This window comes from Protopterus annectens, chromosome 5.part1 (genome assembly GCF_019279795.1).
Source record: "Protopterus annectens isolate FY-2018-M chromosome 5.part1, PAN1.0, whole genome shotgun sequence".
In the NCBI taxonomy this organism is placed as follows: domain Eukaryota; kingdom Metazoa; phylum Chordata; order Ceratodontiformes; family Protopteridae; genus Protopterus; species Protopterus annectens.
This window is the reverse complement of record NC_056736.1, coordinates 539,610,888-539,631,121: the sequence shown is the minus strand read 5'-3', so window position 1 is coordinate 539,631,121 and position 20,234 is coordinate 539,610,888. Positions and strand designations below refer to the sequence as shown.

The 20,234-nt window shown below is 39.5% G+C and overlaps 1 protein-coding gene across 1 annotated transcript in view; it reads right to left on the bottom strand.

The window, feature by feature from the left end:
• The window catches only part of LOC122803519 (stomatin-like), a 219,763-nt gene extending 203,460 nt beyond the window's left edge, over positions 1–16,303 (bottom strand). The window contains exon 1 of the mRNA XM_044073163.1: positions 16,193–16,303. Coding sequence (XP_043929098.1) covers positions 16,193–16,244 — 52 coding nt within the window. The 5' untranslated portion in view covers positions 16,245–16,303. The remainder of the gene's footprint in view (positions 1–16,192) is intronic.
• Positions 16,304–20,234: the final 3,931 nt, after the last annotated feature.

Genomic DNA, 20,234 nt, shown 5'->3' with positions numbered 1-20,234 from the left:
AATTGTGTTTTTGGCAAATTAGTGACAAATCACTAAAGACTGAAGTTAGAAAATGACAGACATTTGAGTTTCAGATTTTATACCCTTCAGAAAATTCATACTAATGCAAGACCTATTCTATTATCTTTCTAAGTTTATTAGAGCAATATTTAAAAATTGTCCTTCTTGTTGTGCCTTTGTCCCACTTCTGTGTATGGCTTTGTCCAGATTTCTTGCTCTTGAAGTTGAGAGGTATGACAAATGTGTCAGGGCCATCACAGTCAGCCAGAGAGATTTCAAATTGTGACATGCTTGTTGCACCCCACTCCCCATGTAGTGACTCTGGATGTGTCCAAGCAAGGCAAGGAGTAGTTGTATCTACCTTGGATGGGGAGGACACACTGCATAAGTACTACAGTGGCTTTTCATCTGTCCTTGATTTTGCAGAATGGTCTGGTTTCTGTCATATTTTTGTACTGTTGATTTATGCTTATTACTCAAAGTGCCTGTTGCTCTGTGTTTAAGTAGCAATGCTTTAATGACCATAAGGTAAGCTTGTCTGACATCGTAAGATGCAAGTAAGCTTTAATAAGCATACTGTTAAAGAATTGCCAACATTGAAAGCCTTTCTGTTGTTGCCATGCAGAGAATACTTGACTAGATAATGTATAAGCCTTGGGTATTAAAGGACAGGATTCCATTATTTTAAAAGCTCATTACACTTGTTGGAGACTTCCAGTCATCTCTACAGGCTTTACCCGTAAACTAAACAGAATGCCAATCATGTGTGGTCCATAACCTGTACAGTAATCCTTTAAGCAATGTATCTTGAGCTTGTTTCTTGTTTGCTTTTCATTTTTACTTTTATCATGTTTTCCCCATGAAACGTTGTCAGGCAGCAGGTCTTTTTGGATAAGAAACATTTTTACAAGTGGGGCATCACATAGATTTCTACTTTCAGCATGTTGCTTGGTACTTTAATAAAGCTGAATATATTATAATTAGAACTGCAGTGCAAGGAGAAGTAGTTTGAGTTGAGTGCTTCTGGTTTTTCTTATACTTGATTTTGACTGGCATTCCAGTAATGTATTTAAAAAGTAATTTATTTTTTCATGCCTCACAACCTTTTGTTTCCATCTAGATATTAAGTAAGCTGTCATGCAGCCAATGCATTGAAATATTTTTATTCTTCTACACTTATTTTTGTCTTGATTGGACTTTCATAATGATGGTTTGCCACCCAGGGCAGCGTATTTAATTTTTTGTGGTTTTGTGCATAGCTCCTCCCCTTTATGGTTGACCACACCCCTTCCCTTTGACCCCGCCCATTCAGCGTCTCCTGCAGCCCCCCTGTGATTTGAAGTCACCAGCCGCCACTGCCAAAATGCTAGACCTCTCATCCTTCTTTCAGGGATCATGTCAGTCACCCTGCTAGACAGGGGCCCAGAGAAGTAAATATTGTGGGAACAAATTTCCAGGGAATTGTTATGGCTAGGCTTGCATAGGCCTTAGGGCCGATAGCCTAGTACCAACCTATGAACCTATGAACCTATTGACTCCTGGGTGACCACAATGCAAGATAGTAATGTACTCTTTTTGCAAGGACTTTGGAACAATTACTTTCAGACCTTTCATAATGATACCTTTGCATTTCTTGAGGTAAACTAGATTGCTTTGATGGCCATCCTTGATTGATAAAGTGGTTGAGCATCTGTAAAACTGGATCTGTGGCTGTGTTATCTCTCAGCTGATCAAGATGTGTGGAAGAAAAATATATCACTTCCATGACTTCAAAATCAAGGTTCTCACTCTCATGCTATTCTGGGGTGTTTCTATGTGATCTGGTTAATGTATCAGCAAGATAAAGAAGTTTGCCTTTTTTGTAGACAAGAGTGAAATTATACTTTTGCAATCTCATCATCATGCATTGCAATCTGGCTGGAGCTGAATGTATAGGCTTCCTTAAGATAGTGACTAGAGGTTGGTGGTCTGTTTTGATTTGGATGGGTCTACCATAAACATAATCATTGAACTTTGAACATGCAAACACAATTGCCCAAATCTCTTTCTCAGTCTGGGCATACTGCATTTCAATTTGTAGAATGACTGCACCAAGACAAAATTTGGAAGCAACACATGAAAGAGCAACTGGCTTGTGAACATCATAGTATCTGAGAGTTGATGGACTAGCAATTCTCTGTTTCAGGACATCAAATGCTCTTTGTTGTTGCTTTAACCAAGACCAGGATACATCTTTATGTGTCAGCTCTCTAAGCAGTGTTGATATTTGGATCAAGTCTGGAATGAACTTGCCTAGGTAGTTAACCATGCCAAGAAAACGTTACAGGGCTTGAGCATTATCTGGAGCTGGCATCTTGAGAATGGCTGTTTGCTTTGAAGGGTCTGGTCGTAGACATGAACTAGTAAATAAATGACTAACATAAGTAACCTCTTGTAGCCTGAATGAATTTCTGTGGATTGAGCTTAAGATTCACTTGATGTGCCCTTTCCAGAACTTTTCTGAAGTTTTTGTTATGCTCACCTTCACCATTACCTCCTACTAGTATGTCGTCTACTTTAATAGCACAAGGATATCCAGAAAAAAGTTGCTCCATTGCACACTGAAAGACTTCACTTGCAGAATAGATCAAAAATCTGTACCTGCCAAATAGAGTACTGAACGTAATGAGCAATGAGGATGTCTTTTCAAGCTGAATTTGCCAAAATAAACTCTTTGCATCTAAGACAGAAAAAACAGTGGCATATGGCATAAGAGGTATGACTTCTTCGACTGTGTGCATTGGATGATGAGGTCTTTTTAGTGCTTTGTTTAAATCGTGTGGATCAATGCATATTCTGATATCATCTGAGCTTTTCTTATGAGTTACCACCATGTTAAGATACCCATTCAGTTGGTTCTGCAACTGGACAAATTACACCTTGTCACACCATTTTATCTAACTTGGCTTTGACTCTGTCCTGCATGGCTATTGTAACTTTTCAAGCTGGCCTGATAACTGGACTGACCTCTGTGTCTAACTTCATGGAGTACACAACTGGAAGCTTCCTTAGTTTGTTTTCGAAAAGATCAGCATAGGTAGAAAAATGTACTGGATGAAATTAGAGTGGTTGTCTTTCAAGCTAACATGGTGGACTTCCTTATTAAATGAAAGCAGTCCCATTTTCAAACTGTCTCTGAGCCCTAATAATGACTGGATGTGCCTCTTGACCACATAAAATAACACATCTTAGCTTCTCCCAGCAGAGTAACATGAAAGCATTACTGAACCTTCTGTCTGACTTTCTTCACCACCATAAACAACAAGCTTCCCACACCTTGCCAAATCAAGCCTTTCACCATGACACACTCTAGCAAACATTTTTTCTGATTTTACATTGCATTTGGAACATGTGCTAACTTTGAGCTCTATGGGTTTGCCATTTACCCAAACAGTACCAAATACTTCATTCTTTGCCCTTAAATCTACTGCATTGACTGTTTCATAAAGCACTGACAGACCATCAACATAAAGATTAGGGTTGCAGCTCTCTAACTGATCAACTCAATCAAGATCAAGAATGTGGTCTTTTTGATTTACAAAACCTTTTGAAATGATTCCATTTATTGCATTTGTGGCATTGTTGACTAAAAGCTAAACATTTTTCTCTTTTAGATTCATGATTTCCACCACAATTACGACAGTTGGCAATGAAACTAAGTTGGGGGCCGTGCTTTGAGTTTGCAAGGCCATGGAACATATCATCATGGACCTTATAAACAAAGACATTGGTAATTTCCAAACTCTGGACCCCAACCAGTTCGGGTTTGTAAAAGGCAGATAATGTCTTCTAAACCTGATAGACTTCTTTGAAGCAGTCACCAAAGCCGTAGATGAGGGTAAGGTGGTTCACACAGCATATCTAAATCTTGCCAAGGCTTTCAACACCATCCCCCACTCTGGAATTATAGATAAACTCACTAAACTAGGTATAAATCCCTATGTCACAAGATGGGTTGCCAACTGGCTCACTGACAGAAACCACACTATGAAAGTAGCAGACTCCAAATCCGACTTCAGACCAGTGACTAGTGCAGTACCATAGGGTTCAGTCCTGGGTCCTCTCCTGATTTGTATCTACTTCTCTGAAGTACAGGCTAACACAGAAGGTCTTTGGCTAATGAAGTTCGCAGATAACTGCAAACTAGGAGCCATAACTGAAACTCCTAACAATGTGAACATCCTACAAAAGGGCCTCACTGAGACAGTTGCCTGGTGTCAAAGCCATGGCCTCAAGCTCAATGCCAAAAAGTGCATTGTCATCCCTTTTGGTAAAACTCTGTACCCATGAACTACCACATAGGTGGTAGTCTACTTAACACCAAAAGTGTGATAAGAGACCTTGGGACACAGGTGGACAGTAGTCTCTCCTTTGATAATCACATTGCCACAGTAGTCAGGAAATCCTTCTACATGGCACACCTCATCACAAAAGGTTTCTCATCCAGGAAAAAAGAGGTCATTGTTCCACTCTACTTGTCACTCATTAGTCCCATTATAGAGTACAACGCCCCTTTTGGTATGTACCTCACAAGACATCTACAACAACTGGAAAGGCTGCAGAAATACCTCACAAAGAGGATTACCAGCCTCAAACAGATGCCCTACGCAGACTGTCTTAAAAAACTCCAGCTTTATTCCGTCGCATATCGCCTACTCAGAGGCGATCTCTGCCTAACATATAAAGCTATGTCAAACCCAGAGCTGTTGGACATGCTGCACTTAAAGACATCCCAATCCCTCCAAGATACATGCTCCAGGGACCTAAACCTTGTCACCACAATAAACAGAACATGCTGGAGGGATAGATTCCTGTCCTCAAGTCCCCCTGTATAAAACCCGCTTTGGTGCGGCTTTGTGCGATTTTGCCATAGCGCAGCATCGGGCAGCTCCACTTAATTGTGTTTAAACCATTCTCGGCTCCACAATGTCTGCTCTTCACTTTTTTCCCTTAGAACTGATCTAGTTCTCATAATTAACACCCTATTCCTACTTGAAAGCCTGGCACTTGCTCACTAAAGCAATTATATAAGTCAGCACTAAAAAATTAAAAGCACTACACCCTCACAAACTCCCCTTGAGTACCTTGTTCCCCATTGGCCCTTTTTTTCAATTATAAAGGAATTCCCAATACTATTCTAGCATGTCCAAAGGTCAGTTGTCAATCTCCTCTCCGGTCCAGCTGGTGAATCTGGGAATCTTGAGGCAATGTTACAACTGCCTCATGTACACAGACAACCCTCTCCTCCTCCCAACAAATTCCAACACATGTGAGAGATGCAACCATATAGCCAAACTGGAGGCTAAGCTCTCTCAACTCAGTACTAGCATAACCAGTCAGGAGGAGAAGGAAACCACACTCACTACAATTCCAGTCTCACATAGACCTACCACGACAGCAAACCAAACACATAAACACACAAAAACATACTCAGATGCTCTAAATAAAAATCTGCCTAAGCAGCAGAGACCTCCAAAGCAGACACCCAAGCAACCGCTACCCCAAAACAAAACACGTGCAACACATAGCTCACAAAGCCAGTGTGCCGAACAGTCACAACCCTTAAGGCTAAACAACACACCTGATACACTTGTAATAGGTGACTCTCTCGTCAGGCACACTGACGTCCCGCTCACCAGGCTGAACAAGCAGAAGGTCACGGTGAGCTGCCTGTCGGGCGCTTGGATCCGCCACATAACACAAGCACTCAGGTCACTCCAAGGCAAGTACAAATATGACTCAGTCATTGTCCATGCTGGTGTGAATGACCTGAGACGTACCTCCCTGGACTACATGAGAAGAGACATAGAGGAGCTCTCTGAGCATGTAGCCCAGGCCGGTATGACCCTGACCTTGAGTAGCATCTTACCCTCACCAAGAATGATGCCACAATATGAAGACAAGATGATCAATTTCAACAACTGGCTTAAGTATTGGTGTCATTCAAAGGGGATCCAATGCCTGTGAGCCTGGGATGACATGCTCGACAAGCCACGATGCTTCGCTTGGGACGGCTTGCACCTGTCACCCCTGGGCTTTCGGATATTGGCAAAGGCTCTTGCCACCTCCATAGTGCCTTTTTTAGGCAAGGCTCAAAAGACAAACCCACCTCCATAGGTATCACAAGGGATAAGAAACTAAGAGTAATGCTACTCAATGCCAGAAGTCTAAACCTCAAGATGCATGCACTCGAAACTCTCCTTAGCATGGAGAACATTGATATCTGTGCAGTAACAGAAACCTGGTTCAAGGCTCCCGAGAGCACCCCAGCACTACCAGGTTATACCTCATACCATGCTTTTCGGCCCCAAAACTTGGACCGAACCACAAAAGGAGGGGGGAGTATCAATGTTCGTCAAAGATACCCACACCTCCAGGTTGGTGGCACAGCACAAAGCATCAGAGACTATCCACGTGCAACTAACAGTGGGTAAAACTGCCTTCCAGTTTATAGCCTGCTACAAACCACCCTCCCAAACCCAGGAACCCCACTCGGCCTTCCTGAGAACACTGGAAAATATGAAGGTCTCTCCAAACACCATTATATTGGGCGACTTCAACTACCCAAACATAGTTCTTCTTGTGCCAACAGCTACACTAACCTATCTTTAGTTTGTTGGGAAGAACAATATGTCCTTTCTGCCCATAATCCATTTTTGACCAGGTACTCTGGTATGTACGTTTTGTGGATGATGTTTTTATGTTATGGAGAGGCAATGGCATAGATATCACACGATTAATTGAATACCTTCACACAACAACTGATTTTTTGAGATTTACTTTTCAATTTTATGACACACAAATTAATTTTCTTGATGTCAGTATTTCTAAATCTCATTTGAGGCAAATTAAGAGCAATATTTATTTTAAACCAACAAGAAGGAATACATGCCTACATAAATCAAGTATGCACCCTAGACACATCCCCAGGAACGTACTAAAGGGACAAGTATATAGGACACTACGTTTACATAATAGAGATCAAGATGCTATAGACGCATTGGAAAATCTTAAAATTGAGTTTTTAGATAGGGGCTATTCTAGTACAGACATTGATAAGACCATCTCTGATGCCTGGAAGTTAAGGCACACGAGATGTAGACCATATATGAGCTCAGATGATACTGTTAGAGATATAACTGGAAATGATGTAACTCCAAGAAATGACTTCAGAGTAGTATTCCAGTTTGCAAGTAATATTAATCAGTACATAGATGCTGTTAAGAAGAACTGGCATTTGTTACAAGAAGTACCTGGATTAGCTACTAATATTGGTGAGATCTCAAAATTTAGTTTCAGGAATAACATATCGCTGAGGCAACATCTTTGTAATGGTGAAAAACAAACTACAACTAATTTTTCTAAAAGACAAGGTACCTTTCTATGTAGAAACTGCAGTGCCTGCCAGTATATTTGTAGAAGAAATAAATATACTCATCCCATTCGACATTTTACATTACATGCCAAACAATACTATGACTGTAGAAGTAAGGATGTTATTTACTTTGGTTTCTGCCTAAAATGATCAGCGTTTTATATAGGCAAAACCAATAGAATGTTCAAAGAGAGAATTTTAGAACATATGAGGGACATAAATAACCAGAAACAGTCTAATGCTTTAGCCAATCATGTCATGAACACAGATCAGTCTCATTCATTCAAATTTTTTGTCCTACAGCATACACAGAGGAATAGTAGGGGAGGGGATATAGAAAACATCACATGAACAGAGGTGGATAATTAAACTGAATGCAGATAGATATCCAGGTCTAAATGGTAGCACTTCACTAGTTCCTTTTCTGAAGGCAAGACGCCTCAGACACTAATTTGTAATTTTGCTACCTATTTCCTTCATATTTAATAGCTTACATGGATTTTAGCCTTATTTATTTATTCATCCTGCTGCTATAGACTGTTATGTTAGTTAAGGTGGTCTTAGTATGCATTTTACACTGTTTTTATATTTGCTATTTATTGTTTTTTATATATACATATACATATTGTATTTATATATATATATATATATATATATATATATATACATATATGTCTGATTAAGCTGTTGTATTTTTGTGTAGATACATTTTCATGTAGCTATCCTTCATGCAGTTGCTTTCATTGCATTGCTTATCTTGAATGCATACAGACTTTGGCTTTAAATTTTATTTGAGTTTTAATTGAGTTTTAAACTGATTGATTTTTTGAACTCATTTGTATGTATTTAAGTGAAATTAATTCATACTAGTTTGTCTGATGAAGCAACTTGAGGTTGTGAAAGCACTCACTATTTTTTATTTTATTTTCTAGTTTGTTGAATAAATAATATTACAGCACTAATATAGTGTGTCACCCAGGTGCTTTATTCGTTTTAGTACCCAAACATAGACTGGGAGCATTACTCTAGCTCCAACACCCTAGCCCAAAGGTTCCTAGAATTTATAAACTCAAATGCTATGGAACAACTTGTTACCACTCCCACAAGAGGGGAAAACATACTGGACCTGATCATCACCAACATGGGGGCTCTATGCTCCAGACCAGAAGTGTATCCCTCACTGGTAAGATCAGACCATAAACTAATCTCACTGTATATTCACATCCCGACCCCACCCCCTGCCCAGAAAACCACAGTGAAAAACTTCTCTAAAGCAAATTTCACACTCCTCAAAACCGAGGTGGAATCTTTCAAAGCCCCCGGACCTGTGAAAAATACGGCCCAGACCGCAGAATCCTTTATAAACGCATTCTATGAACACCTTCAGGAATGCATGGATCATGCAATCCCAAATAAAACCAAGACCCAATCCTCCAAAGGCAGGCGTCCTGTCTGGTGGACCCCAGCCATAAACAAACTATACAATAGAAGGAGGAAGCTACTACATGATAGAGCAGGGAAGGCATCTCTGATCAGTATTAGCAAAAAACTACGGACACTCATAAAATCGTCTAAGGCCAGCTTCGAGAGAAAAATTGCACAGGACACTAAGGATAATCACAAGGCTTTCTTTAGTTATGTTAGGAACCTGGGTGGGAATTCCCAGATATGCTCAGAATTAGTCCAACATGACAAAAAATACACCGAACCCACAGACATTGCCAACATCCTAACTGACAGGTTCAGCGCAAACTTCTCCCCCCCTCCCCACCAAAAGGGCAAATATCTATCCCGGCAGAGTGCTGCCCCCCTGACATCTCAGATGCTCAGGTAAGAGCCGCCCTCTCCAAAGCAAAAAACACAGCATCAATGGGACCAGACGGTGTCCCGGGCTGCATCCTACATGAACTCCAAGAAGAGCTAAACCCAAACATAAAACTACTGTTCAATCTCAACCTTACTACAGGATATGTACCCAAAGAGTGGTGTACAGCAACAGTGGTCCCTCTCCACAAAGGTGGTGCCTCAACGAATCCTGGAAACTATCGCCCTATAAGCCTGACTAGCTTGGTCTGCAAAGCTATGGAAAGGATCATCATGGACCTCATAAATAAAGATATTGGGGACCTACAGACACTGGATCCTACCCAGTTCGGCTTTGTTAAGGGCAGATCCTGCCTCTTAAACCTGGTCAATTTCTTTGAAACAGTCACCAAGGCCATTGACGAGGGGAAGGTGGTCCACACAGCCTACCTGGACCTCGCAAAAGCCTTTGATACAATACTCCACTCGGGCATTATAGATAAACTCACCAGCTTAAGTATAAACCCCTATGTCACTAGATGGGTTGCAAACTGGCTAAAGGACAGAACCCACATGGTTAGAATTGCTGGAGCCATGTCAGACTCCAAACCAGTTACAAGTGGCATCCCACAAGGCTCAGTCCTGGGACCTCTCTTGTTCGGTATATATTTCTCGGAGGTACAGGCCAACAAGGAAGGACTGTGGCTGACCAAGTTCGCAAATGACTGCAAACTAGGCGCCATAATTGACTCTCCCGCCGACACAAGCATCCTACAAAAGTGCCTCATAGAAACAGACAACTGGTGCCAGAGCCATGGCCTCAAGCTAAATGCCAAAAAGTGTATAGGCATCCCCTTTGGCAAAAACAAAGTGCCCACAAATTACCACATAGGTGGTAATCCATTAAGTATGGAAGAAGTAATTAGGGACCTGGGGACCCAAGTTGATAGCAATCTCTCATTTGAAAACCACGTGGCCAAAGTGGTTAGAAAAACATTTTATATAGCCCACCTAATCATGAAGGGATTCACATCTAGATCAGGGGAGGTCATCGTGCCTCTTTACTCATCCCTCATCAGGCCCATAATTAAGTACAATGCCCCTTTTGGGATGTACCTTACCAGACACCTGCAGCAACTGGAAAGACCCCCAAAAGTACCTCACCAAGAGGATCAAAGGGCTCAAACAGATGCCATATGCTGCCTGGTTAAAGAAACTCCAGCTCTACTCAGTGGCATATCGCCTGCTCAGAGGCGATCTGTGCCTGACGTATAAAGCCATGTCCAACCCGGAATTAATGGACATGCTGCACCTCAGAAAATCCAAATCCCATCGAGCTACGCTCGAGACTTGAACCTCAGCACTGAAATAAATAGGACATGCTGGAGGGACAGATTCATAACCCAGAGGCTACCTTCACTCTGGAATAAAATCCCAGACCAGGTTAGGCAGAGTCCCTCATTGACTCTCTTCAAGAGGAATCTTGATGAGTGGATGGGAGATCATAGGTTTACCCCGGGTATCACTTCTGTGTCACTGTTAGACAGAGGCACAGTATACTAACCTCGAAAAAGGGCATAGCAAAATTCATTTAAAATGGGTGGCGAAAGCCAAACACACTCTGGCTAGGCTTATAAATGCCCTAGGGCAGATAGCCTAGGATGAACCTATGAACCTATGAACCTATGAAGAAATAGCTCTGAGCAAATTTTAATATCTGAAATTAGTTTCTGACCTGTTTTGCAAATTATGCATGTAGTAGGAATGATTCACTGCTGCATATTCCTCCAATGCCAACCGGGTGCCTCAGACTTAAATGGAGAAACTGAAACTGGAACTGTTTCTGGCAATGAATCATTTTGGCCGTTCTTCTAACATCATGTCCCTTTAGAAATGTTGCTCAGCCCTCTCTAACATAGATGACAAATAGGCAGGGTATTTCATTTAGATGCTTCAATACATTGAAACACATCAGGATGGATAGCAGCATCATAAAATATAAACAAACTGGTTAACAGACAGACCTTATATACATACATGCTTACATCTCAACAGCTTACTACAAAATGGCAGTCAGACTTGCCTGTGCTCAGTAGTTATACACTTGTGCAAGCCCTTGGATAGCTTCTTAAAGATACATATGCACACATTGACGTACAGACACTACCAGACATATTGCCATGTTAAGACATAAAATCTGATCAGTATTTATGTAGCGGCAGCTCAGAGAAGTTACTTCCTAATTATACCATGACCCCCCATTAATATTCCAAAACGTGCATGCTGATTGGCCAGCGTGCACGTTGTAAATCGACTTATACTAATGGAAAAAGGTCCGTCGCCGGACTTTTTACATTAGTATAAGTCTCTTTTAAAACACTGTCTCGCTATGTTAAAAGAGTTTAACATAGCGACACAGGTTTAAAAAAAGCAACGGAGATCTCCGTTGCTTTTTTTTAAAGCTGTCTCGCTATGTTAAACTCCTTTAACATAGCGACACAGTGTGTAAAAAGCAACGGAGATCTTGCTTTCTCCATTGCTTTTTTTTTAAACCTGTCTCGCTATGTTAAATGGGTTTAACATAGCGAGACAGCTTTAAAATAAGCAACCGAGATCTCCGTTGCTTATTTTAAAGCTGTCTCGCTATGTTAAACCCATTTAACATAGCAAAACAGTAAAAAGCAACAGAGATCTTGCTTTCTCCATTGCTTTTGGCCACAGCTCTGATGTACTGTGTAGGCATGCGCAGTACATCAGAACTGCCGCGGATACCAGCCAGCTGCGGAAGGGCAGCAAAGAGGCATTATACAATGCCATTATTTAAGAAAAGTAATTATTTATTTTCTTACATAATGTCATAGTATAATAGCAATAACCCACTTATGGGTGTGGGTAATGCGGGATTTACCCACGGTTGTCTTTGTACAGTGGGTAAATCCTGCATTACCCACACCCAGGTGTGGGTTATTGCTATAATGAACTATCTCAAACACTGCTGATAATCTAAATGGTATTAATCTGATTAAGAAGACTCCCAATCTAGTTAGTGACTAAATATCCAAATTCTGGATGCCTTATAAAAAATAAAACGCCACTCAGGCACACTGACTGTGTAGAGTTAAGAATAGGGTTCAATGCACAAAAATATATTTTGTTGTAACTGCATGACCCATGTGGAAATAGTAACAATAGTGGTGTTGTTCTTACTTGTATATAAATTGATATAGTAGTTTCAGGAAGAAACATGTTTAGGAAAAAGGGGATGTCAAATACTATGTATATAAGCCTGATATATCACCTAAAGAGAGAAAAAAAGCAGAGAGAAGGGCAACTGACAGGAAGATTTGTCAGAGACATTGAAGAAAAATGAGAAAAAGAATCAAAATGTAGGTGAGCCTTGATATGTGGGCTGTAAGAGAAAGAAACAGACAGACAGATAAAGGGGATTTGTTTCTACTCACCCTGCGAAGAAAAGAAGGGGAACAATGTAGTGAGCCTTGATATGTGGGCTGTAAGAGAAAGAGACAGACAGACAGATAAAGGGGATTTGTTTCTACTCACCCTGGGAACAAAAGAAGGGGAACAATGTAGTGAGTCTTGATATGTGGGCTGTAAGAGAAAGAGACAGACAGACAGATAAAGGGGATTTGTTTCTACTCACCCTGGGAACAAAAGAAGGGGAACAATGTAGTGAGTCTTGATATGTGGGCTGTAAGAGAAAGAGACAGACAGACAGATAAAGGGGATTTGTTTCTACTCACCCTGGAAACAAAAGAAGGGGAACAATGTAGTGAGTCTTGGCTGTCTGTAAACATTAGCGCCATACCTCACTGGGTGCTTACATAACTGCATATTTTACACTTGCTGCAGGTGCGGAGGTAAAGAATCTTCAAAACAAACATTTAGGAACTGCCACAAGTAAAAACACTCTAAGTAAAAGCTGGAGACTCAAGGTGTTACTCTATCTTTTTTCTGGGGTTCCCCAAACCTCTGTCCTTGTGTAGCTCCTGTTTAACTTGTTTATTAACAATGTTACTTTCTCTGTACTCAAAATCAAAAGCTATATCAAGGTCACACTAGCAGATGACCTATTCTTGGTTAACGAATAGTTCAACCAGATGGCACTAGCAGTCAGCTTTGAGAAAACACAAGCCATTCTGTTTTTTTTTTCTTTTTCAGAACTACACAGCACCTCGACAGAAACCTTTCTGACTGTGTAATTTCCTAACCTAACTTAGGGATGAACATCAAAAGAAAAAAATGAATATGTAAGTGTTATGAGTTATCCTCCATCACCTTTGGAACATATAACCAAAGTGGTCAGTAAGTTGCATCCTTTGCTATGCACCTGCCAAAGAGTTTCAAACCTCCTTTACAAGGAACTGACATATTACACTGGGAAAAGTGTTCTTAAAATCACTGTGGTGGATTCATTCTCAGCGAATACTGCTAACTCCAAGTCTAGATCCCAACATCAGAAAATTCATTAATAAAGACAATTGGCTTTATAACCAATTTATCATGACTTAAGAAATGATGGAGTTGGCTCCGTGGTGCAGAGGGATAACATCTCGAATTAGACCCAGATGATCTGGGATCTGCTGGTGACCCTGGCAGTGAAGAAGGAAACAGGGAATGGAGAGACTGAGCAATCATACAGGATTGGCTGTCCAGTGGGAGAGAAATAGCTAGATATTCTGCTGTACTGACTGACACCTGGTATGGGAAGTAATGCAGACTGGGTGTCACAGCAAGTTTCATCAACAGCATTTAGGCTATGATGTGTGTGTGTGTGTGTGTGTGTGTGTGTGTGTGTGTGTGTGTGTGTGTGTGTGTGTGTGTGTGCGTGTGTGTGCGTGTGCGCGTGTGTGTGTACATCTGTGAGTGTGTGTGTATGTGTGCACTGCAAGCAGTACATGTTCTAGCAAGAATCTGACGTATGTAGCTAGAATGCATATTCAATAGGCCAGTTCTGTGATCATGACTATTTGCTACCATGAGGGTAAGATGGATTATGGTTAAGCAGAAAACCCCAGTGGCTACCTGGATAATGGTCTCCTGCACTTGAGTCTTACATTAAAAGGAGCAAATGGGACGTTTGGCAAAGGAGAGGGCAGGGGATTAAAGCCTATGAGCTGTCAACGAGCTACCTCCTGTGGTCCAAGATTTGAATCCGTCATCCTCCATTTACCTACCATACGACTCTGAGCAAGTCACTTACCCAGACGGTGCTCCGGGGCAATGAAGAAATTGGGCTAGGCTATTCAGTGATCTCCTAGGCTGCCTGTTTAGTAACTACTTATGAATCTATGAACCACTAGCTGATGGGTGTCAGACAGTGGACATAAAAGTAATCTAAAAAAATTGAGAACTATTGCATTACTCTTGATAAAACTGGCATTTTCCAACCCTTGTGGGATTTTCTTTTTTGCACGTACTGTAGTATTTAAATGTCAAGGCATTAACAGTGCAGGGCACTTCCTTGCTCATTGTGTTCCTATATAATAAATTGAAGTTGTATCTGAGAGCTGACTATTGCCCTATACTCTACTGAAAATTGTATTGAGCAGTCAGACTATCTTGGGAAACAAACAAAATAATTAAATAATACCTTTTTTAACACTGTGTCACAAACAGAAATACACACACACACACACACACACACACACACACACACACACACACACACACACACACACACACACTTAGGCAGAAGCCTACATTCCCATCTATCAAATACCAATTGTCTTTAGGCTTAGTCACGTTTTTGCAGTCTAATCTCAAAGCTTTTTGTCTGTGCCAAACAAAGTGAAGGCACAGTTCAGGTATTACTTAAGTAAACATTTTTGTTGTTGTTGAATTCACTTTGATTTGTTTATATTATGTGTATTTAAACACATACTTTAGCTAATATAACTGCCATTAATATACAGTAACAACTCATAAACAGCTCTGAAAACTAAATTGTTTTATTTAGTGTATATTTATGTGATCTATGGTTTCTAGGGCTTAACATGCTTTGTTGCCTTGTTGCTGTGATGTACTTTGAAACTGAACTGAGTTTTTTCACTGTTGACTGTTGACTGATTTCTATAGCATACAAACAGGTCACAGATGAAAATGGGCTCTTATAGCCAGCCTTTCTGCTAACAATAAATAAATAAATCTTTCATTTATTTTGACACATAACTTTCAAGTATACAATGAATTTAAAGATACCATTCACAAACATGAAGTGATACCATTTGCTTATTGGAACAATGGTATATTTTCACATTAGTATAAAGGTGGCTTCTATACCCTGAGTAATTAAGTGGTACATTTCACATTCCAGACTGAATAGCATCTGTCAGACACTACTAAAGCTGTTTTTGTAGCTGCAATGAGTAAAATAGTAAATTTCACCTGTAGTATAAAATGGTATCATTCACACATCAATACAATCTTTCCCTTCATATAAGTAGTAGGTCTCAACTGTAAACTGCAGTTTTATAAACCCAGTTTCCTTAGTTAAACAACAAATGGCTGTAGCTTTCATCACATTAACAATGGGGCATTGTAATTTACTTTATAGAGATATGGAGACTGGAACTACACTATTGCGTGATGTCTTTGCACCGTAATACTGCAGATGTTAATCTTCCTGTAAGTAGTTGAGTTATTATCCACTGAGGTACCCACAACAGTATAAAGAACACTGAATTTTCAAACTATAGTACTTCTGCCACTATTACAAAAACATTTCCAACTGTCACAATAATGTGTGTAACACGGCTCTGCTGTTATAAAGTGCTAAACTCACATGTCATCCAGAAGAATCTGATTACTTCAGAATAAAACCACTAATATTTTTTTCAGTTTATCTTAGATAACAGACTCAGTAAGAAAAGCCTGCACTTGTCCATCACAGCTTAAAAATGTAAAGAAGCCATATGGAAAGAGGTTATGAAAACATTAGTATCCAAGTCCTCTTACCTACTATCTGCTCCCCACTTTCAGTTTTTTCTTTCTTTTCCTGTAAACTCATTTCCAAGCTTTGAGCTCCAGTAAAACAGACGTTGTAGACTGTATGACCGACAAGCTTGCATTTGTACTGTTTACAGTGGGTTGGGCTATGTTATTCCATCACCTGGTAAAAGCATACCCAGTCTCAGCTGTCAGATACTGTGAGGTATAAATCACTCATTCATACTTCTATACACTACGTGTCCTATGAGAAGGAAGTGTTCTACCTGCTGAATTATAGCTTGAATCCAAACATAACATATAACACTACTACAGTGCACTTGATTTTATTGTGTTGTACTCTTCTAGATATATATTAGATCAAACATTCTGCATTTTGTCATACATTGTGGTAAATAAAAAGCTACTCATCACATAAGTTGTTTCTTACACCTACACTGCCAAATCGGCAACAGTTTCTCAAGCATTTGTAAGCCTGTTTTTTCTCACTTTATATAGCAACTCCTGTTTAATTTAAACTAAATTATCTTTAATTTCTCTATAAACTGGCTAAAATTTCTCTAAATATTAACTTTTGCATCTATTCTTAACCAATGTTTTCATATTGTATCTAATTTGGTATAATTATTCAAACTATAGATGTTTTTGTACTGTTTTTAAAGATTGTAAAATTATTGTTCTTCATATGTTTGGTAATACTTTTTTCCCCAGGTCTGTGCTGAAATTGGGCATCTACCCAGTCAAACTTTCCTGGTAATCAAATGTCAGTAAATAAATAAATAAATAAATAAATAACAATGTGTCATGTTCTCTAAGTTATATTACTTTCTGTTACACTTTGTAAAGTGGTTGTGCTCTCTTTTTTCACTGAATAGCTTTTATGCTTCATAACAAAAAACAATGAGCAAGAGAAACATGAACATTTGAATATAATAAAATTAGAAAAACAGCAGAAACTGTAATTGTGAACTATCTATTTATATCTATCTATATATCTATATATCTATCTATCTATATATATATATATATATATATATATATCTATATATATATATATACACACACACACACACACACACACACACACACACACACGTAGTTAAATTTAAGTTACTGCTCTGCTATAATTGAGATATCTAAAGATATACACCATCTCTATGTTACCTAATCTTATTTAGTTAATAGGAAGTTACAAGTGAATGGTATAGTTATGACACAGGCAAACCTCTTTTCTTCTGAAAAATTTCTATCTACTTTGGATTACAAAGGTGCAATGAAGCAGATTCTCATTCAACACAAAAGTCCCCTCAAAAGACCTAGAACTCGTTAATGAAATTAAAATCTGACCCATAACTCTCATATTTTTTTCATAAATATATAAACATAAGGCCGTCAGATATGTATGTATTCTTCACACCCTTACAACTATATTCTTCCTTACACTAGTCTGAGCCAGATGGATATCTAATCATTTCTGTTCCCATTGTCTATTCCCACTTCTCAAACTGAACAGTCTTTCCATGTTTTGGATGAGACTATCCCAAAGATATCCTTTCAAAACAAAAAAGTTTACTCCATCTGAATCCCATCTCTTGAACAGTACCAAAACATATGTAACATGCAATGTTCCCTTTTCGATACCACTACCACTTACTGTCCACCTTCTAGTCATCATTATATGACCCTCTCAGTGCAACATACTATAATCCTGAATTCTAACCCACTTTCTCACCCCCATCAAACAAAGGTAAATTTCCTGCTATGCTTTACCTAATTTGTTCATTTAGTTTAAATATGCCAACTTTCTTTGCAGAGCATTTAGTAAAGTTTGACCCTTTCAACCCATAGGCCATATACACCTGCATCCATCTTTCTTTAAGCTGTCCCACTTCTGACATGAAGCAACTTTTTCAGCCTTCTAATTTAAGTGAAAGGAATCCTGTCATAGAGACTCGAGCTATTAAATAGTAACCATTGCAAAGAGGGCATTTTCCATTATTGCTGAATTTCAGGTACAGCTTTGAAATCAAGCTAGGAGATTTGTCATAACAAAGGGTGCCAGTGACTAATACCTGCTTCTGTCCAGCTATCTTTGTTAGTCCTGGAGATCTGGCATAATGCTTCATGATAGATCCAAACATTGTTGGATGGGCCTAACCAGCAGTAGAGGTCCCCATTACCTAGAACGTCCTACCTTCACATATCCAACCATTCTGGGGGTGAGTAGTACACTGAGCGTTAATCTTTCCACACAGACCAAGCCTGTTGAGCATCTCTGAGGAGCCTGATTATTTAGGTGAGATTTACAGCAAAAGAGCATTTAGGAATGTGGGGCAGGCCCCATACTCCTAGTGCCACTGATAGGTATGTCCACAGTCAGTCCAATGTTAGAGGTTGTACTTATGAGATGATAGGATGGAAGCCACTCAGAGGCAGGCTCCATGACTGCATATTGGATGCAGTGAGGCTCTATGGTCTTAATAGTTCTGTTTTTGCCTCACAGGGTCAAAAACATATGTAGCATGTTTGGGAACTTCTCCCTAATTAGCATGTCCAATATTTCCAAATTTTCTGCCATGTGGCCTTGCAAGTATGATAAACTATGAAATCTAGATATTCATGAAAGTCTACTTTACCGATATTAGCAGGGATACCCATACCCCTGACTCTTCTGAAATATAAAGCCTAAAGTCAGCCTATTATTTTATTCAAAAGTGCCAGCTCCTTAAGGGTGTTGAACAGATACTTCCAATAGACAGTATTAAAAGCCTTTGCAATATCAAATTAGGTAATCCCTGCATCAGGATTTTCTTGATTCTGTCTCAGGAGAAGAAAGCCGAAACCCACTAATTATTTACAATCTGTCTCTGTTTAACAAACACATTTAGCTCTGTTACCACCAATCTTGGGAGGACTTCCTCCAGTCCTTTAGTCAATATCTAATGGTAACCCAGAAATGTATGCATTATCAAATAAGATGTATTATCTAATAAGCCTATATGGCAACATAACTGTCAGTATCCTCATGTCATTCAATAACTGAAATCTGAATCTGTAGAAGGCTTTAGATTAACTTATTGTATTATTTGCAAATATCTTAAAATGTTCTATAATGAAATTATTAAAACCTCTCTGATGTATGCATTTATGTCTTGTATTACTTGAAGTATCCTAATTTGCTGAATGATGATGTATTTAGAACTTTTCCTATGATTTATTATTTGAAAGTCTTCAGTTATTCTTTCTGTTATATATACATGTATGTCTTCTATATCTACTATAAGAATTTGTAATTAAGTCAATATATATGGAGTTTTTTTCCGCTGGCCTCTGCTGAAAAGAAAGTACTCTTTTAAGTCTGACTTTCCTGGTCATCATCATTCATCATCATCAACCCCCTTTTTCCCATTTTCCTACATGGGGTCGGGGTATTATGTCAACTATCGGCATCTCTCTTGATTTAGTGCCACTCTCCTGCCTTCCTCAACACTCAACCTACCACCCTTCTCAGATACTTCATTTCCATCACCTCTAGCTTCTTCATCTGCTCTGCCTTTATTGCCCAGGTTTCTGTATCATACCATAGTACTGGTCGCACCATTGTCTTGTACACCTTACTTTTCAGCTTTTTTGGCATTCTTCTGTCATAGACTACACCTGAGACTCTATGCCAGTTGGCTGCAGCCCCTCTGATTCTAGCTTTGACCTCTTCATTCAAGCTTCCCTTCTCCTCAACAACCCCTCCCAGATACTTGAAGCTATTTACCTGTTCCACTATCTTCCCTTCTATCTCAATTCTCAGCTTCTTCTGATTTCCCCAATTTGCTGCCATTACCACTGTCTTATCTGTGCTTAGTTACATCCCATCTGCCTTCAGTTTTGCATTCCATTCTCCTATCTTTTGCTGAAGTTCTTGTTCATTTCTGCCTGTAATGCACATCATCTGCATACAGTAACTTTGTTGATCTGTCTCCTTCAACCTTTTTGCTAATGTAGTCCATCACCAATATGAACAGCAGTCAGCTCAGAGATGAACCCTGGTGTACATCCA